Source organism: Carcharhinus amblyrhynchos, chromosome 4, assembly GCF_965287045.1.
Source record: "Carcharhinus amblyrhynchos chromosome 4, sCarAmb.v2.hapA, whole genome shotgun sequence".
NCBI classification, from domain to species: domain Eukaryota; kingdom Metazoa; phylum Chordata; class Chondrichthyes; order Carcharhiniformes; family Carcharhinidae; genus Carcharhinus; species Carcharhinus amblyrhynchos.
Window position 1 is genome coordinate 127,947,847 of NC_137327.1, and position 21,900 is coordinate 127,969,746.

General features: G+C 43.2%; 1 protein-coding gene across 7 annotated transcripts in view; it reads right to left on the bottom strand.

Annotated features, from left to right (window-relative positions):
• Positions 1–21,900, bottom strand: part of LOC145342336 (phosphatidylinositol-3-phosphate phosphatase MTMR1-like) — a 69,742-nt gene that overhangs the window by 6,790 nt on the left and 41,052 nt on the right. For all 7 annotated transcript variants that reach the window (XM_080187835.1, XM_080187832.1, XM_080187833.1 and 4 more), the window contains 4 exons: positions 18,109–18,315; positions 16,714–16,806; positions 11,234–11,347; positions 10,608–10,784 (listed from right to left, as the gene is read on the bottom strand). In XM_080187835.1, coding sequence (XP_080043961.1) covers positions 10,608–10,784; positions 11,234–11,347; positions 16,714–16,806; positions 18,109–18,315 — 591 coding nt within the window. The remainder of the gene's footprint in view (positions 1–10,607; positions 10,785–11,233; positions 11,348–16,713; positions 16,807–18,108; positions 18,316–21,900) is intronic.

A 21,900-nucleotide genomic window follows, 5' to 3' on the forward strand; every position in this document is an offset into this window, starting at 1 on the left:
AGACTTTTTTTCTTTCAAAGGGTTAACGTATGGAACTCTCTTCCTCAGAAAGCAGTAAAAGTTGGATTACTGAATTTATTTGAAGGGGAGCTCAGAACATAACCAGGTTGGCCATGATCTTATCGAATGGAACAGGCTCAAAAGGAGTGAATGGCTTACTTCTGCCCCTAATTCCCAGCTAACTCTGGACACCACTTCCTGAGCTCTGTTCTCCAAATCACTGATGGGTGCAGTGAATAGCAGTGATCCCAGACTAGAACACCGTGGCCAACACTCCTCCCTTTCAAATCATGCTGAGAAATTGTCCTCAACTTCTACTCCCCAATTTATCCTTCTAAACAGAGTTTCTTTTACTACCTTCCCCTACTTCTATTCCCTTGATCTTCTCAATAGTCTCCTGTGGTACTCTGCTAACACAACATTTGTCACAATCTCAAAAGATGTATGTTGTATGAATTTTAATGTAAAGGAAATGGCATGTATAAACAATGAATCACTGTGTAATAATGTTTTTTATATGTATACACACATATACACGTATATATCATCCATATATTACATGGACACACACAACAAAAAGCACTGCGCATAGAATGAGTGCAAGGTATATTTCACAAATCACAACAAATAAAACATGGATCTCTTTCTCCCGTTCCACCCCCAAAATCTCACTTCATGCTTTCCTCTACTGAAGTTTTAAGTTGCTATTGCTCAACTCCTTAACTCACTATCAAAGGCTTAAACCCATTCAAAAACCCTGCTGCCCACAACTTCATATCAAATCTCACACCTCAATTCTCTTTGAGCATCACTAGTCATCAACAGATATCCCAGTAAGTCAAAATCCTTGTCCTTATTTCAAATCCCTTCCACACCTTGCCCACTCTACTTTAATAAGTAGTCTCTTGTCTCAAATCTTCATAAATACCTTCTTTTCCTCCAACAACATCAAACACTATCACTCTGCCTTCTAGAACTCGCTGTTCCGTTCCTCACACCTTACCACCTTCATGGCTGTTTTCAAAAATCACAAAACTTCTCTTACTGACTGTGCCTTTATCAGCACCAAAGAGATTATGCTTCGCTGTTTATCTTTATTACCAGGGTCCCACAATCCATGTTGTAAAATGGTTCTATTCATTGTCTGAAGACTGACTAGAAGAGGCTGGTTCCATGACACACAAGGATCAGTATGCTGAAAATTAAAGATTTGGCCCACTCACTTTTGGTGATGCAAGGCCATAAGACATAGGAGCAGAAACTGGCCATTCGGCCCATTGAGTCTGCTCCACCACTCAGTGAGATCATGACTGATCTGAGGTGATAATCCTCAAATCCACTTTCCTGCCTCATCCCCATAACCCTCGTTTCCCTTACTGATTAAAAATCTGTTCACCTCAGTCTTGAATAAACATAACAAGCCAGCCTCTGTAGCCCTCTGCAGTAAAGAATTGCACAAATTCACTACACGCAGAAGAATTTCTTCATCACGTCTGACTTAAACGGGCAACCCCTTACTCTGCGATTATTTGAAATGACATGGAGATGCTGGCATTGGACTGAGGTAAGCACAGCAAGAAGTCTCACAACATCAAGTTAAAGTCCAACAGGTTTATTTGGTAGCACAAGTCACAAGCTTTCAGAGCACAGCCTGTTCATCAGCTGAGTGGGAGTTGTGTTCACAAACAGGGCACGTATAGGCACAAATAGAGTGCCCCATAAGCTTGTGCTACCAAATAAACCTGCTGGACTTCAACCTGATGTTGTGAGTCTTCTTACATTATTTGATATGTCATATGCTTAAATATAATTAGAATCATTTTTAACAAATGTATTCTTTCAAGGGATGTGGGTATCGTTGACAAGGCCAACATTTGTTGCCCATCCCTAATTGCCCTCAAAATTGAGTGGCATGCTAGATGATTTCAGAGGACGGGTAAAGATGGCAGATTTCCTTCTCCAAAGGATGTTAGTGAATCAGATGGGTTTTTACAACAATTGACAATGATTTCACACTTACTACTATTGAGACTAGCTTTTAATTCCAGATTTATTCATTGAATCGTTAAATTTCACCAGCTGCCATGGTGGGATTTGAACCCATGTCCCAAGAGCCTGGGCCTCTGGATTACTAGCCCAGTGACAATACCATGACATCACTGCCTCCTCAAATAAGTTTGGAAATAAGTGAAAAGCTGTTACTTTGTTAAAAATGCAGCCCTAATAAGTACATGAAAATTCCTCAGTGTCTCAGGGAGGTTTTTACTGAAGCATTTTCTATATATGGGGGGAAAGGCAGGATCAGGATATTGAATTGGATGATCAGCCATGATCAAAATGAATGGCGGAGCAGGCTCGAAGGGCCGAACGACCTACTCCTGCATCTAAGTTCTATGTGTAGCACCCAATTAAATTCAAGTTATTTTACATCACAATTAAAAGGTGCCCACATAAGTGACAAACTATTTGCAAAAGTGCATTTCTAGATTTTTATTCACTTTTTTCTCGCAATTAGCTTTGTGTTTTTGATCAGAATGTATAAACTTATCTCTGCAAATTGTAAAATCTTATAGAGGCTGACAGTGTCTCACTGTGCATCTCGAATAAGGAAGTGCAGCTGAAATGCTCAAATTCTTCCAGCGGGCATGATGCGAGTCTTTATTAAGAAAGCATTTGGAAATGGCTCCAGTTATCAACAATTTTTGATGATAACCAGCAGGACATTTGTGTTCTGTGCCAATGCATTCTATAGGAAATCGCTAGATTAACCACACACAGCAGAATAGAGAATACGTTTTCAAGTTGGAGAATGACGCAGATTAAGAGGAATCAGCATCATCAGTGTCCTGAAGGGATAAATTAATAAAACCCTGAGAACTCAAATTAAAACAAAGCGTTGAGCAGCTCTTGTCACTGTTTGCAAAGGATATCAACCAGAACCATTTCTCAGTTTCTGTCTCCACCCAACCGGAACCATTTCTCATTGTGTCTCTCTCCACCTGACCTCCAGAGCGTTTCCCGCAATTTTCATTTTTATTTCGGATTTCTAGTATTAGGATGGCATGGTGACACAGTGGTTAGCGCTGCTGCCTCACAGCACCAGGGACCTGGGTTTGATTCCCAGCTTGGGTCACTGTCTGTATTGGGTTTGCACGCTCTCCCCATGTCAGCACGAGTTTCCTCCAGGTGCTCCGGTTTCCTCCCACAGTCCAAGGATGTGCAGGGTAGGTGAATCGGCCATGCTAAATTCTCCCTCAGTGTACCCGAACAGGCACTGGAGTGTGGCGACTAGGGGATTTTCACAGTAACTTCATTGCAGTGTTAATGTAAGCCTACTTGTGACACTAATAAATAAACTTCTAGCATCACTTAGCTTTAATTTTAATGGTCTGGCTGCCAAAATTTCTAGCCACAAATACTGAGATAAAGTGAATAACAGCACATTGAAAGGAAACTATAAAATGACCCAGTGAAGAGTGGCTGTCTGAAGTATTAATTTGTTGTGTTCACATACCGGTGCAGGAGTATTCCATTCCAGCCAGCTTGGTTCTTTCATTCCCTCCACCCTCCTTTGCTGCCTCTGAACCTACCAGCTGTATCTCACTGCTAACTGTACCAGAGTTCTCATCCAGAGTTTGTCTACACGTTTCTCAGCCAGATACTACCATTAAAGAGCTGAGCTCCCTTATGCTCAATCAGACAGTAAACCTGATCAGTGAGAATTCCTCTCAGTCAGTGCTAATACACTAGCAGATTATTCTCTTCCCTCACAAAAAATGGACCAAAGCAAACCGGAGTTCTAACAGAAGATTGCTGACATGAAACATTAACTGTTTCTCTCTCCACAGATGCTGCTGGATCTGTTAAGTATTTCCAGCATTTTCTGTTTCTAAATTTACATTAATAATTGAAAAGTTTCCATCAAAGGTTTGAAACATCAGTGCAAATATATCAAACGGAGGAGAAGGCTAAGGCCACTAACAGAGCCTGGCCTTGTGAACATGGAAATCATAGGTGACATTACTTAGCACTAACATGATGGGCTGAATGATCTCCCGTCCTGCACTTTTCACTTCCAGTTATTTTTGTGAGTTGATTTACTTTTGTAACAAATTACAGTAGAACAGTTTAAAATAGGTCTGATCTTGTATGTATTACCAACCATTGAAATTAAATGCCACAAAGGGTAGCAGACAAATAACTCAGAATACATTTGTTGAAAGAATTCTGGACCATTATTCTGGAGAGAGGACAGTAATAAACTTACACTTTGGAATGTGTGAGAGGCTCATTATACAGATATTAAACATCGCTCAGTGCTTTGATAGTGGGCTGTGAGGGTGAAACATGCATCTGTAAACAGTTACATGTTACAATGCCCAATACCAATAGCTGAGGGTTTTTGTACATAACCAAATCCTTTTGCACAACCCAAGGCATAATACATTCAGTAATTAGAGCCCATAAATCTTTCAATGTCACCTTGCGAGGAAAATATTTCATAAAAGAGAAATGATTCATCCATTTTGGGCAGGCTATACCCAAACAGTTTGTCAAACCGATAATTAGTGTTTAGAGACAGCGAACACCCGTGTTTGAAGATATCCATTCACAAAGTCAACCATGGTTTTCTCTTTATAAAGAAGTTAGTGACCCTCACTCTTAATTCAAAGAGTCAAATGCATTCACAAATTTGGAGGAGGCGATGACCTAGTGGTCAGCTAATGTTATGAGGACCCATGATCGAATCCTGCCACAGTAGATGGTGGAATGCGAATTCAATAAGAAAAAAATCGAATTAGGAATCTACTGATGATCATGAAACCACTGTCGGAAAAACCCATCTGGTTCACTAATGTCCATTAGCGAAAGAAATCTGCTGTCTTTACCCAGTCTGGCCCACATGTGACTCCAGAGCTACAGCAGTGTGGCTGATTCTCAACTATCCTCCAAGGAGATGGGCAATAAAAGCAAGCGATACCCATGTCCCACAAATGAATTAAGAAAAATTTCCTGTTCAAAAGCATGTCATAAATCCCCAATATTTTAGGGTGCGATCAGGATTACTCCTTTAAGAATCCCGGGAAATCGCTACGTTATGTTTTCTTGCTGATTCATGGGAACTAGCTGAAAAGCCACACTTCTGTTAATTTTCTTAGAATGAACTATATTGTTAATCCTCTTCGTAACACACTGTGTGGACAGGCAGTTGAGAGGGGACTTGGGAATTGTTGTTTGGACGTTCACTGACCAAATGTTTTATTTACTCAAAAAGATCAATTGGCTACAAAAGTAATTTCAGCAGCAGCATAGTGAAGTGTGAGAACAGTTTAAAGTTTAAAAGTTTATTTATTAGTTCAACAAGTAAGCTTACATTAACAATTACTGTGAAAATCCCCTGGTCACCACATTCCAGCACCTGTTTGGGTACACTGAGGGAGAATTTAGCATGGCCAATGCACCTAACCAGCACATCTTTAAGACTGTGGGAGGAAACTGGAGCACCCTGAGAAAACCCACGCAGACTCGACACAGACAGTGACCCAAGCAGAGAATCAAACCCAGGTCCCTGGCAGTGTGAGGCAGCAGTGCTAATCACAGTGGCACCATGCAGTCATCTGCTGTATGGGAACAGAGAGATAAACATCTCCCAGAGAGTGGAGGAAACAATAGTGCATTAAATCCCAGGTAAGACACCTGTGTTCAAAGACCACCAGGTTTTCACTGCTTGATATGGGAATGTTGAATCCCAGTACTGGGTGGAACACAGGAAACTAATTGCTTGAGAGTTTGACGTCACTTGAATGGACACACATGGTTCAAATGATAGCTAGACAATGAAAGTCGATGTCTCCACAGACTTTGCTGCATTAAGAATAAGGAGGATTTCCCGAGCTCAGAGATTTGAACAGGACTGATGTATGGCACTGTCCTATGTGACAGAACTGGGGCAGGCGAGGGAGCATTTACACGGAGACAGTCCTTCTAACCAGAGTGTAATGGTAATGCTTTGATACTACTTTTCGGACATTAGCCTGTGCTGAGTCTTAAGGTTTATTTTTAGTAGTCACAAGTAGGCTTACACTAACACTGCAATTACGTGACTGTGAAATCCCCTAGTTGCCACACTCTGCATCTGTTCAGGTACGCTGAGGGAGAATTTAGGATGGCCAATTCACCTAATCAGCACGTCTTTCGGACTGCGGGAGGAAACCGGAGCACCTGGAGAAAATCCATGCAGACACAGGGAGAATGTGCAGACTCCGCACAGACAGTGGCCCAAGCTGGGAATCGAACCAGGGTCTCTGGTGCTGTGAGGCAGCAGTGCAACAACTGTGCCACCGTGCATAGATATAACTTCAGATATAACTGCTATTGCCAATAAGAAACATGAGGAAAAGGAGTTGAAGGATTAAATGACTATCAGTGCCCCCCCCCCCCCGAATTCCAACAGGTTACCAATACCTAGAAACCATTCATTGTCTTTATGTGGCTAATATTCAGAAGGTATCCAACTATATCTCTGATACCAAGAACACCCCAAATATTCAACAGTATCTAAACAGTTTCTAAATCATAATGAATATAAACATTAGGATTACTGCTAATTTTTTTAATTATAGATAGCAATAGAGGATGCATGTGGGATTTAATTATTCAACAACACCACAATTAGCACAGATCCTCATCACACTTCAGTTCCAGTAACTGGGTCCAGTGACCCAGCAAATCAATCATTTCTGTTGATCTGAATATCTACCGAGGATAGAAATGCATTTCCAACTGACGTTTTCTGCTGAAAAGTTGTATGTTGATTTTTAACGAAGATTATGATTAGGGAGAAATATTTGCTGAAGGATGTAAGAAACCAACAGGAAATGGAACAGGAAAGATGAGAGGGAGAAGGTGATGTGAGAAAGATCAAGAGAAAGCCACTGAGAATTCAAACTGAAAGAACAGCTGAGGGTGAAGAAGGCAGTAAAGAAACAGAATGGGGACGTTGTGGGATTAAGCAGAAATAGAACAAAAATAGCAACTTTAAGGTTTGATTCATGAAGGAAAAGATATGATTAACCTTTGAACATGGAAAACAGGGGAAAACAAAAACTGAACAAATGAACTGGGATTCATAAAGCACCTTGTACAACCTCAACATAAGCATGGGACGGCATGGTGGCACAGTGGTTAGCACTGCCCTTCTCAGCTCCAGGGACCTGGGTTCAATTCCCAGCTTGAGTCGCTATCCATGTGGAGTCTGCACATTCTCCTTGTGTCTGTGTGGGTTTCCTCCCACAGTCCAAAGATGTGCAAGTTAGGTTGATTGGCCATGCTAACATTGTCCTTTAGTGTCCTGAGATGCATAGGTTAGCAGGATTAGTGAGTAAATATGTAGGAATATGGGGATAAGGCAGGAGTGGGATTGTGGTTGGTGCAGACTCAATGGGTCAAATGGCCTCTTTCTGCATTGTTGGGTTTCTATGATTCTATAGAATCACAGAATTCCTACCGTGCAGAAAGAGGCCATTTGGCCCAATAAATCTGCACCAGCAACAATCCCACCCAGGCCCTATCCCAGTAACCTCACCTATTTAATATGTCAGTCCCCCAGGGCAATTTAGCACGGCCAATCAACATAACCCGCACATTTCTGAACTGTGAGAGGAAACGGGAGCAAACTCACAGGGGAGAAACATGCAAACTCCATACAGACAGTCACCCGAGGCTGGAATTGAACCAAGGTCCCTGTGCATGTCCCAAATCGCTGTACCACCAATGAAGAATTTTTGAAATGTGGTCACTGTTGTAAGAAATACAGCAGCCAGTTTGTGTAAATCAAGCTCTCATAAACAGCAATAAGATAACGGTCAAATAATTGGTTTTGGTCATGATGGCTGAAGGATAAATATTGGTCAGGACACCGAGTAGAGCTCTCTGCTCTTATTTGCAGATGGAGGAGGAGAAAGTGGGTTCCCGGACACGCGTCCTTTGTTTGAACAGAGGGGAGTACGGTAGGATGAGAGAAGAATTGGCGAATGTGGACTGGGGGAGTGCGTTGGAAGGTAGGTCTGCTGAGGAGCAGTGGAGGATCTTTAAGGAGATCTTTCTTGGTGCTCAGCAGAAATTTATTCCGATGGTTAAAAAGGACAGTAGGAGGAGAGGTAATAAGCCGTGGATAACGAAGGAGGTGAAGGAAAGTGTTAAAAGCGGAGGCGTTTAGAGTAGCTAAGAGTAGTGGGCGAGAAGAGGATTGGGAGAGGTTTAAATGTCAACAAAGATTGACAAAGAAGTTGATAAAGAAGGGTAGGAGAAACTATGAAGCTGGGCTAGCGCTTAATATAAAAAAGGATAGCAAGAGTTTTTATAAATATATAAAAAAGAAGAGGCTGGCTAGGGTGAACATTGGTCCCTTAGAGGATGAGAAGGGGGACTTAGTGGTAGGGGATGGGGATATGGCTGAGGTCTTGAATAACTTTTTTGTTTCTGTCTTCACGGAGGAGGACGTGAATAATTTGCCGGGTGTTAGAGATGAAAAGGTGGTAGGACTGGAGGGTCTTAATGACATTACTGTTACTAGAGAGGCAGTGCTCGAGAGACTGGAGGGGCTGATTGTGGACAAGTTGCCAGGACCGGATGGAATGCATCCGAGGGTTCTGAAAGAAATGGCAGAGGTGATAGTGGATGCCTTGGTGGTTATTTTCCAGACGTCGCTGGATTCCGGGGAAGTGCCGGAAGATTGGAAAACGGCTAATGTTACGCTGTTGTTTAAGAAGGGTGCCAGGCAAAAGGCAGGGAATTATAGGCCGGTTAGTTTAACGTCAGTTGTAGGTAAAATGTTAGAATCCGTCATCAAGGAGGAAATAGCGAGGCATCTTGAGGGGAATTGCTTGATAGAGCAGACGCAGCACGGTTTCGTTAAAGGGAAGTCGTGTCTGACAAATTTACTGGAGTTCTATGAGGATGTGTCTAGGGCGGTGGATAGAGGAGAGCCGGTGGATGTGGTCTTTCTGGATTTTCAGAAGGCGTTTGACAAGGTACCTCACAAGAGGTTATTGCAGAAGGTCAAGGGACATGGAGTTGGGGGTAGGGTGTTAGCGTGGATAGAGGATTGGTTGTCAAATAGGAGGCAGAGAGTGGGGGTCAATGGGTGCTATTCGGATTGGCGGATGGTGACTAGTGGAGTGCCCCAGGGGTCGGTGCTGGGCCTCAGCTTTTTACCATTTATATAGATGATCTGGAGGAGGGAACCGAGTGTATGGTGTCGAAATTTGCTGATGACACCAAGATTGGTGGAACGGCAAATTGTGCGGAGGGTGTGGAGAGTCTACAGAAGGATCTAGATAGGCTGGGTGAATGGGCCAGGAACTGGCAAATGGAATTTAATGTTGGCAAGTGCGAGGTGGTCCACTTTGGTAGGAATAATGGTAGGAAGGATTATTACTTACGTGGAGAAAAACTGCAGCAGGCGACAGTGCAGAGGGACCTCGGGGTCCTTGTGCATGAGTCGCAAAAACCCAGCTTGCAGGTGCAGCAGGTGGTCAGGAAGGCGAATGGGATGCTGGCCTTCATAGCGAGGGGGATTGAATATAAAAGTAGGGAGGTCTTGCTGCAGCTGTATAGGGCATTGGTGAGGCCGCAGCTGGAGTACTATGTGCAGTTTTGGGCGCCGTACTTACGCAAGGATATTTTGGCCTTGGAGGGAGTGCAGAGGAGGTTTACTAGGCTGATACCGGAGTTGAGGGGGTTGAGCTATGAGGAGAGGCTGAATAAACTAGGCTTGTACTCGTTGGAGTTTAGAAGAATGAGGGGAGATCTCATTGAGACGTATAAGATGATGAATGGGATGGATAGGATAGAGGTGGAGAGACTCTTCCCGCTCAGAAAGGATAGTAGGACTAGGGGACACAGCCTCAAGATAAAGGGGGGGCGGTTTAGAACAGAGTTGAGGAGGAACTTCTTCACTCAAAGGGTGGTGAATCTCTGGAATTCTCGGCCCGTTGAGGTGGTGGAGGCTACCTCGCTAAATATTTTTAGGACGCGGGTTGATGAGTTTTTGATAAGAGAGGGGATTAAGGGTTATGGGGAGAGGGCGGGAATGTGGAACTGAGCCACGACAGATCAGCCATGATCTTATTGAATAGCGGGGCAGGCTCGAAGGCCTACTCCTGCTCCTATTTCTTATGTTCTTATGTTGAAATAGTGGAAGGGGATCTTTTACTCCGCCTGAGAGGGCAGTTTAGTGTCTTGTCCAAAGATTGACACATCAGTGCTCCCTCAGTTCTGTCCTAAGATTGTCAGCCTTAATTACATGCCCGAGTCTCTGGAGTGGGATTTGAAACCACAACCTTCTGCCCAAGAGGAGCAGGCGATACCAAGAGAGTTAAAGCTGACAGGTTCCTCTACCCTTCTTGAACTGTATGGTAGATGGTAAGAAATACAGGGGTGGGGACAAAGGACCCGTGGTATAAAGAGAGCAGAAATAAACAAACTCGAAAGACGCCAAAAGCAGAGGAATTAAAAGGTTTTACAGGGGCATTTCCACAAATGGAAAGAAAGGAACTCTCATGCTTTGGTCTCCAGGATGTTCTTTTGTTTTATAACCATCTTACCTGAGGTCTCATCCTTGGGTTCCATCTCACGTAATAGTTAACCCACAGTTCCAAGTGCCGCAAACTGGCCACTGGGTACAGCACGTGGTTTTCGTAATTCACATAAAATGGGTTGGTGAACTCCTCCAATTGGCTGTTTATGTAGGACCAGAGGGAGACAGTCTTTGTCTGCACTTCCTGGAGCAACAGGAACAAGGTACAGCAGGGTTAGATTGTAACCTGGCCTTGTTCAATGGACACTATTAGCAGTTACAGCGTGTACAAATCAACACTTCAAATTCCAATATCACAAACGGTAATTCTCACCACAGATGGAAAAGCACAGAGCCGTGAAATTCTTTCCTATTTGCACTTTAAATTCTATAGCAAGTCGCACAACAATAATGTTAATCATTTTAGTTCATTATCTCAGCAAAGTATTCAATGACAGCATTGGTGACAGTGGAAGTACAGAGTTATTGATTGCTGAGAGTAAGTCATTCACCTTTCTTCAAATAACCCTCCTGCTGTGTACGTTATTTGCTACCAGTAATAATGTAAATAGCACAGAGACTGTGAAAATTGAGTTCCAATGGTGTCTGTCAGTAAATATCTTACAAACGTTAAAGGTCAAATACTTAACATACCTCCTTCACTCTTTGTTGTTCACAGTTATAAAGGAATGTCCCAAACAGGCAGCTGTACAGATGGTCCAGAATGGTCAATAAGAAGAGCTCATTAAACTCAAAGGCTGCAGGAAACTAGAGGTAAAAATGGTACAGACATACAAGATGTAAGAAAATGATCAGAGAACAATTTCTAAACTTTACACATTGCTAAGGAAGGGAGGTGATAAGGGTTGTAGGAATTCCAGCACTCCGAGGCACAGAATGGTAAAACTCTGACTTCTGGTCACTCTTTTCCTTTACAATGTATTCCCACCCTTAACTTTACCTATTTTTATGGATGGATGAGGTGGGAGGGGAATAGAAAAAGAGACACAGAGACGAGAGGCTGAACCTTCCATTTCCCCCCCACCCAATGTTAACTCTGAGCAGGAAGATCATTGTACCTTCCACACATCAAGCAATCAGGTAGACAGTGGTGAGCCTTCCTCCAGACTGAGGACCCAAGAAGAGAACTCCCACTGCCAAAAGCTACCAGCCAGAGGAGGCCATGGCTGCTCCCACAACGCTACGACAACGGATGAATGAACATCGCTCGACAGTCACCAGGCAAGACTGTTCCCTTCCTGTTGGCGAACACTTCAGTGGTCACGGGCATTCAGCCTCTGACCTTCGGGTAAGCATTCTCCAAGGCGGCCTTCACAACACACGACAGCGCAGAGTCGCTGAGCAGAGACTGATAGCCAAGTTCCGCACACATGAGGACGGTCTCAACAGGGATCTTGGGTTCATGTCGCACTATCTGTAACCCCCGTGACTTGCCTGGGTTTGCAAAACCTCACTTACTGTACTGTCTGGAGACAATACACATCTCTTTAAACTGTGATCAGTGCTCCTACCACTCACATTGTCAGCCACTTCAGGTCTTGAACAGCAGGTTAGGTGTAAGGATTCGCATTTTAATCAGTAATCTCTAAACTGTCTGTGCTTTATATGCTCTGTCTGAGGCCAGAACTCTCCATTCACCTGACGAAGAGGGTAACCCCTCGAAAGCTTGTGAGAATATTATCAAATAAATAGGTTGGACTAAAACCTGGTGTTGTCAGACTTTTTACTGTGCTCCCAGAACAGCAGCCTCTTGAATCCTAGGGGTGGGGGGTGGTTTTGAGGGGAGTGGCACCATGGGGATTGTAGCAAGGACAGATAGATACACACCTGAGATAGTTTAGGAGCTTTTCAGTGACAATGCTGGGAATCAGGAGACTGAAACAATGAAGCATATTCATACTCAATTAAACAACCACTCATGACAGTAAGAAAATTCTTGCTTTAAGCTTTTGTTCGCAGCATGCCAATTGCACACGACAATAACAAGTCCAAACTGGCAACTGGATAATTGCCAGATGCATCTTTAAAGCAGGAGTTTACAGACTGGTGCTGGCAAGCTTACATATGAGAAGTCTCTAAGCCACCTCCAATAATCATAGATCTTCAATGTATATTAGACCTCACGAATATCACAAAGAATATAGCATGGCAGTGCAATGATTGAGGATCCTAGCTCACACAGCAGCCAGGCACGTGGGGTGGGGTGGTGGTGTGTTAGGAAAAGGTGGTGGTGGTGGTATGCCATTAAATGTCCTTTGCACTGGTTAGGGTTTCCATGGCGAATAAGAGCAGATCCAATCTCTCAAACCCAATGTCACACGCTGTAAATCTACAGAAAGAGGAGCTATGGAGGCTCATGCTGATTAATTTATTTTCTCATTGATGCTTCAGAGGGGAGAATTTCAGGAAGATGGAGGCTGGACTTGTTGTCATCTGCATTATCACAGGAAAGAAGGCAGAGAAGATTGTGAGTGGTCATCCAATGGAGGAGCTAAACCCACTGGAGCCACGGGCTCCTTCCAGATGCAGCAGATGAGGATAAGAGAAGCATGGTGCCTGGGTGTCTCACAAGACTGAAGGGGTATACACATTTCACGTGTCTCGTACATAGATGAGTGAGAGACAGTGTTGCTGATATCTCTGCATGTCCGAGGATCTGGTGACTCACATTTGCCACATTCTCCATGGACTGACACCACAGGGCACTGGGAGGCCATCCATTGCCAGTGACTCCGGACTTCACCATTCGTGAGTCAACATTTTTTCCGGTGGGTAGAAGACAATAAGCGTTAAAACCTGCCATTGCAACCAGCGGGAAAACACAGATTTTCACACCCGCTCCTGTACTTAGATGGGAAAATGCCACCCAGAGGCAGAGAGGAAGGAACAGTCAGAACCAGGCAGTGGGAGAGTGACAGAGGCATGTGCCGGGGCGGGTGAAAAGTAGATCAGTGGATGGACCCTGAAGCAGACAGGTTTAAGTTTAATTATCACTGTCACAAGTAGGCTTACATTAACACTGCAATTTATTGTGAAAATCCCTTAGTTGCCACTCTCTGGTGCCTCTTTGGGTACATCGACAGAGAATTTAGCATGGCCAATGCACATAACCAACACATCTCTGGATGTGGAAGGAAACCGGAGCACCCCGGTGAAAACCCAGGCAGACACGGGGAGAACTTGCAGATTCCACACAGATAGTGATCCAAGCCAGGAATTGAACCCGGGTCGCTGGCGCTACGAGGCAGCAGTGCTAACCACTGTGCCACCGTGCTGCTGGAGGGGTAGATGGACAATCACGCAGAATAGAAGAACAAAGATGGATGAGTCACCAAGACTGCTCTTGTGCATCACCTGCTGGCCAGTTAGAAAATAACATTCAGAAGCCTAGGAATGGATTTTGCAACTGCTCTCTTGGCCTGGGAAAGGGATGATGTGAATCACAGATACTTTACGCAACAGTTAATATGTTTTATGTCCGAGTGACTATTTTCATTTACTCTTCTCTGGAAAGATAACCAACGGCTTTCAGTTTTGTATCATCTCCAAACTAACACAAAGGTCTTCCCTTGACTACAATCAATGCATGAAAATAAAATCGAGTGACTTTACGTGTCCATCTACTTCTTATTTTGAAGGCCAAATGTTCATGCTATAGCTGCAGTTTACAACACCAGGACACAGCTGGCAACTTGCTCTTCAGTCTAAAATAAGCAAAATACTGCGGATGCTGGAATCTCAAACAAACAGAGAATGCTGGAAAAACTCAGCAAGTCTGGCAGTGTCCATAGGGAGAGAGAGAAAACAGAGTAAAGTTTTAAGTCTGTTTGATTCTTCATCTGAAGACTGCCAGACAGGCTGAGCTTTTCCAGCATTCTCTGCTTCGTCTTCAGTCTTGTAGGACTTGAAATGAAAATGGAAAGACTGGATAACTGAGGGAATGATGAATATAAATGGCTAACCACATGCAACTGGAATGGCTACATTCTAGATGAGTGTGATTTAAAAAGGAATGATGCGATGGTGCATTTGTTTGACAAGTCAAAAAAAAGCCTTTTTTTCATTTATTAGTCACAAGTAGGCTTACATTAACACAGCAATGAAGTTACTGTGAAAATCCCGTAGTTGCCACACTCCAGCGCCTGTTCGGGTACACTGAGGGAGAATTTAGTATGCTCAAATGCACCTAACCAGCACTTCTTTCTGAATGTGGGAGGAAACCCACACATCTTTTAAGATAATCATCAGGATAGGACAAGACAATTTCTTCTAGCTAGGGAATCGGTAACAAGTGGCTAGCACTACTCCCAGCTGAGGTCTTGGATTGGTGAGGGACCCAGGCACAGCCAAGTGATGACTGGTAAGGGGATCATGCAGGTGCAGGTGGGGTCTTGACATTGGGGGTGGTTTTCAGCAGGCTTGCCCCCCCCCCCCCACCCCGTCCCCTCCCTCTTCCCCCAAACTTCCTGATGCTAGAATCCTCAATCAGGTACCTTTTACACATGGGACTCTCTCCAACCACTCTTCTTCTGGGAGCCCTAAGCAAACAGATCAGGGATTGTCCATAATACTCCTCAAATGGGGAGTCGCTCACCTGCCTCTGGGTTAATACCAGCAGCAGTGGGTTGAGATCCTCAAGTAGGCAGGTTCCCAACCAACAGCCTCCTATCTGATTAAATGCACCCCTGCCACCAAACATGCCATGGGAACAGCATAAGATTCCACCCAGGGTTTCAAGAGAAAAAAGGTCGTACAATTACAAAGTGATTAATTAAAAAAAGGCCTCATTTCTATTCAGTCACTCATGGGTCACATGAACAAAGACTGGAGAGCCTTAAAATGGCCAACTCTATAAATAGCAGCTTCACATCTCACATTCCTGATCACAGATTCTGCAGCTTGCATTAAATAACAATTCACAGAGATCTCAGCCAGTGTACCTGTTCGGGCATCTAGAAAGGATACCCCAAAAAAAAAACAAGGAAAACCGCAAAGAATGATCCTCCAAGAGAAGTTAATCAGCATTTTAAGAAAAAGAACATTCCAAGTACTGCAGCCACCCACAGATGACAGGAATACAGATTCAAAGGAACAATACCACTGAACAGAATGAGTGTTTGAGAGGCGAAGTAAAGACCACACAGTCTCTGATCCTCACAATGCATCAGTAATAGCTCAGCTATTATTACGCCTTACTAGAAAGGAAGGTAAAGAAAAATGTTAAAGTTTATTTATTAGTCACAAGTAGGCTTACATTAACGTTGCAATAAAGTTACTGTGAAAATCCCCTAGTTGCCACACACTTCAACGCCTGTTCAGAAACACTGAGGGGGAAGTTAGCACAGCCAATGCACCTAACCGCACATCTTTCAGACTGTGGGAGGAAACCAGAACACCTAGTGGAAACTGATGCAGAAATGGGAGAATATGCAGACAATGACCCAAGCCTGGTACTGAACTGGCACTGAGAGGCAGCAGTGCTGATCACTGTGCCAACCCATTTGTATTGATATTTCACCACCACAGAATTTCCCAAAACACTTGACGTTACTTTTGAAGTGTAGTTACTGTTGTAAGGGAAGAAATGTGACAGCCTGGCATAGAAAGCTGCCATAAACAGGAATAAGATAAATGATTGGATAATCTGTGTTAGTTAAGGGGTTGTTACAGAAAGCAGTAAGTGTTTTTTTTATTCATGGGACGTGGGCATCGCTGGATGGCCATAATTTATTGCCCATCCCTTGTTGCTTTTGTCCAGACAGCAGTTGAGAGTCAACCACATTGCTGTGGCTCTGAAGCCACATGTAGGCCAGGCCAGGTAAGGACAGCAGATTTCCTTCCCTAAAGGACATTAGTGAACCAGATGAGTTTTTCCGACAATCAACAATTACATTCTTAATTCCAGATTTTTTTTATTGAATTCAAATTCCTACATCTGCCATGGCGGGATTCGAACCCGGATGTCCAGAACATTAGCTGAGTTTCTGAATTAATAGTGTAGCAATAACACCACTAAGCCATCACCTCCCCATCAAGGGGCATGAAGGTACACATACAATTATCACTTAATACTAACAACCCAACTGCTGCAGCTGTACAAAGGAAACTCCTACCTGCTTTGTCATTTGCCACACGCAATCAATGAACTGAAGAAAGATGGGCGATCGGTCAGCATCAGCATGGTTCTCATCGCCATGTCCTATTCTCTGGACAAGAGAGAATGGCTTGCATTTATATAGCATATTGAACATAACAGCGCAGTACAGGCCCTCCGGCCCTCGATGTTGTGCCGACCAGTGGAACGAATCTAATGACCCTCTAACCTAAACTAATCCAATGTTATCCATATGCCTATCCACTGACCATTTGAATGCCCTTAAAGTTGGCGAGTTCACAGCTGCTGCAGGCAGGGCATTCCACGCCCTTACAACCCTCTGAGTGAAGAACCTACCTCTGACATCTGTCTTATAATTACCTCCCCTGCATATTGCATAACTTTAGAACGCCCAGAGCATTTTGCAGCCAATACGGTTCATGATGTGGACTGGGGTGGGCACAGTAACCTGGTGCTGTGAGACTGCTTAAAGTCCCACAGGTTTATTTGAAATCATGAGCTTTTGAAGTGCTGCTCCTTTACTGGGTGAGTGGAGAGATAGATTTCACAAGCACAGCATATAAACATCAGAGACACAATCGCAAGGAATGTGAGTCTTTTTACGTAATCAAGTCTTTACAGGTACAGACAATGCAAATGGAGAGAGGAATAATCACAGCTTAAAGAGGTGTAAATTATTTCAACCAGGACCTTGGTACATGTAACCCCCACCATTTGGCCTGGGCTTGCAAAATCTCACTAACTGTTTTGGCTTGAGACAATTCATACCTCTTTAACCTGTGATTATCCTTCTCTCCGCTCACACTGTCTGTACCTGTAAAGACTTGATTATCTGTTAAGACTCGCATTCCAACCATTATCTTGCAATTGTGTCTTTTTTTGTCTATATATGCCCTGTTTGTGAACCTAATCTCCACTCACCTGATTAAGGAGCAGCGCTCGGAAAGCTCGTGATTCCAAATAAACCTGTTGAACTTTAACCTGGTGTTGTGACACTTCTTACGATACAATTCAAGCATAGTCACTGTGGCGATGTAGCAAATGCAGCAGCCAACTGGGCACAGCAATCAGCCACAAACAGCAATGCTGTCCAGGACACCAGCGAATAACTTCCCCAGCTCCTCTTTGAAATGCTGCCATGGCATCCTTTATATCCACCTGAGAGGGGAGATAATTTGTCCATTTAACATCTCAAACAAAATGATATTTCTGATGTTGCAACAGTCCCTCATTTCTCCACGGCAGTGTCCGCCTACATTACATGCTCAAGTCTCTGGAGTGAGACTTAAACCCAATTCTAGATTTGTAAAATTCACACTCTTTAAATGATATAATCAGCAAAATGAGTCAGACTTGCTTGCTCCTAACTGCATTATACCCTCCAGTTACTCACGACTGCAAATCTGTGTCCAAAACTGAGCCACTCCTTTTCAATCAGCACTTCAAATCCCTTGATGGTTCGGTAGTAGCTGTCAAGGATTAGCATGGTCAGGGCTGTCAGCTGTGAAGTCCGATCCCAGCCATCACTGCAGTGGACCACAACTGAGGTTTTTGCAGATTCAATCTTGTCCGCTATGCGAACTGCTCCAGCGAGAAGGATCTGGCGAGAGAACAGGGAACAGACCGTTAACAAAAAATGTACCAAGGTCAAGACTGCACCGCACGGAAGAATTCAGTAAAAAGTTGAATAAAATTGTTGTATTTTTTAAAATCCTAATTATGTCCACAAGAGATTATCTGTTGTTGGTGGCATTGGCTGGGGAGGCACCAGGAGAACTCAAAATAAGAACACCTACTAATGCCTCTACTTTCTCAGAAGACTAAGGAAATTTGGCATGTCAGCTATGACTCTCACCAACTTTTACAGATGCACCATAGAAAGCATTCTTTCTGGTTGTATCACAGTTTGGTATGGCTCCTGCTCTGCCCAAGTCCGTAAGAAACTACAAAAAGTCATGAACGTAGCCCAAACCATCATGCAAACCAGCCTCCCATCCACTGACTCCGTCGACACTTCCCACTGTCTCAACAAAGCAGCCAACATAAGCAAGGACCCCATGCGCTCCGGACATTTTCTCTTCCGCCTTGTTCTGTCGGCAAAAAGATACAAAACTCTGGGGTCACGTACCAACCGACTCAAGTACAGCTTCTTTCCTGCTGCTGTCAGGCTCGAATGTACTTACCTTGCATTAATTTGATCCTTCTCTACACTCTAGCTATGACTAACACTATTCTGCGCTCTCTCATTTCCTTCTCTATGAATGGTACGCTTTGTATAGCGCGCAAGAAACAATATTTTTCACTGTATGTTAATACATGGTGACAATAATAAATCAAATCAACCTCTTGGTTCCTTTTTGAAGATTGCTTTGGGATTTTTTTATGCCTACCCAAGCAGGCAAATGGATCCTAGCTTAATGCCCCATCCAGAAGACTTTGATAATGCAGCACTCCCTTAGCAGTGCAAGGCTATAATCTGCTTACTAGTCCATAGCAGGACAGGAACCCAAATCTTCCCGATTCCAAGATGAAAGGGCAATGAGCCAAGACAAGCTGACACCAAGAAGCAGCATTTATTTGTGCCTTCGGCGTAGCTGTGGTCAAGTTACAGCGGATAACAATACACTTGACCTGTGTTACTGAGAACCATTGCCATTTACACAGCATCAGGCAAGCGCAATCAATTCCAACAACTCGACTGTCGATGATCAAAAGAGAGCAAGGTGTAGTCCAACAGCTAATGACAGCAAATTTGTTTCTACTTTTAAATAAAAGAATTGACGCCAAACTGACAAAATGGATAAATCTGCTTGAAAAAGGAAAAAAACTGACTAACTGATCATTCACTAATTTGCTGGTTTTGGGATCTTGCTGTGTATACATTGGCTGCTGTCTTTTCTTGCATAGCAGAAGTGACTACACTTCAAAAGCAATTCACTAGTTGTAGATCACATGGGGTCTCTTGAAGACACAAATCCATTGTATTTCTTTAACTTCTAATTATTAAATTAAATAGTATTAATTTATTTAACGCATCAGAATATTCATAGCTCTTGCTGAGTAAAGAGGCAATGCTAGACTGATGCGCTAATGACTTTCTTTCACACCATAAATCCCAGTGGTTATAGGGTATTACTGTTGATGATAAATTTTCGAATAGAAATTATCAGTATATAGTTAAACTTTGCAGCAAGGATTGTTAGTAATTGTTCTCAGTGTTAAGGTTAGGGTGTTACATTCACCGGGGCAAAGAAAAAATGAAAGTGACTTTGACCCAGGCTGATATTGTCACAAAATGGTAAGATGCTATGAAAATGTATGTTTTCTTTGCACAAATGAAATCAAGCAGCCATGTATTTTCTAAACCACATCTAGGCAGCAACTAAGTAAGGAATAGGAAAGAAAAGGGGACAGGATTTTTTTTGCAATTGATACAATTAGTAATCAAAAGTGCTGTGAGCTAGGAAGCAGTTTAGATACAGGTGAGGTTGAAGCAGCAGCAGCAAGAGAGAGAAAAGCTGCCACCCCCAAGAACCAGTTCATCCAGAAATTAGGAACTGAACGCAGTAGAAGAGCTGGGGAAATGGGCAGTCTTCCTCAGGAAACAGCTCAGCTAGAGATGAAGTGCTGAAGGCAAAAGGCAGTTTGTGTAAAAGATTGTTTTCTTCGCTGAACTGAAGACCATTCCCAAGTCCTGGTCGCTTAAGCTGTACAGTGTGGTAGTCACTGGCTAGATCTTACCAATAGGTTTTATGGTTGTTTGGGAAATGGGGTCTCAGGTGAGTTTAGGATTACAGGAAAAACAGATATTATCAGGTTTCCATTCTTTGGGGGACAAAGTGCTTACTAAGAACTAATTTGCCAAAGGATAAGGTTGTTCTTTGTAGTGTTTTATTATCTTTCTCCTACTTTAATAGGTACTTTTTATTTGTTATTTAATGAAAGAGAGGTCTGAGTTTTCACTGTTTCCGCACATGTTTCTCACTAATGTCCAAAAACAAAACACATCATAGTAAACTAACGTTTAAGGTTGGGATACTGTTGCATATAATATCAGCAAGTTTTCGTAATAATGTTCATATCCTTGATAGAATCAAAATTATGACCTCCTGTGTTGGGGATGTTGAAGGCACCAAGAGCAGCGCTGTGCAGACGGTTCAGCACTGACTGGGGCCAATAACAATTCCTCAAAAACAATCCCTCTCTTTTGAAAGAAGGGAATTCCAGTGAGCAATGGTCAAGAGACCATCCAGCGATAAAATAGCAATGTCACCCACCCCTCGACCTCCTTTAGGAATGTATTTACTGCTCTTGGCCAAATCATCTCTGAAAGAATCGGAAAGAGCTCAGAAAGAGAAAGAAGTCCCCATTCCCAATGCACGCATCCTGAACGTGTCTGACAAAGGGCAGTGTTCGGAAATTCAGAAAGATGTGTGCAGGCTGGACATCTCATTCCCTCAAGAAGAAATAAAAATAAAAGGGAAGGAAACTGATTGGAATTACAGGAAGATTACAGGCTTAATTTTTTAATGTCAAAGATTCAACTGTGAAAATTTAGAGCATGGGCAAGATTAATCTCAATTATTTTCCGATTGGAAAACATAGAATTCTACAGTGCAAAAGGAGGCCATTTGGCCCATCGACAATCCCACCCGAGCCTATCCTCATAACCCCACGCATTTGCCCTAGCTAGTCCCCCTAACACTAACGGGCTATTTATCACAGCCAATCAACCTAACCTGCACGTCTTTGGACAACGTCTATCAGAATTTAAGCCCGAGATCTTTCTTCAAACATACAGCTTGCAGTTCAGGACAACAATTGCAGTAAATTGCTTTTGGAAAACTCTCTCAGACGGATAAATAACCGGAGTCAAAAGACTACAATACAATCACAGGGTCCAATTATCTCAGGAAACTATGTATCTCTTAGACAGATTGACCCTGTCTCAACTGCAGTCAATTAAAATTTTAACCTCTCCCGCCCCAGAGGTGGCTTTTATTCTACATTCACTATTGTAGATGCCATGTAAAGTTGTTTACCCAGCTGGGTAAACAACAGTCTTTCTGCCAAAATGTGGACATTCGGCACAGATGAGGCGGAACTTTCAGTTAGGCAAGGGGATTAAAATCTCACATTTCCATCTCTGTTATAAATGCCGTCCAATTTTCCACTGTGGTTACTT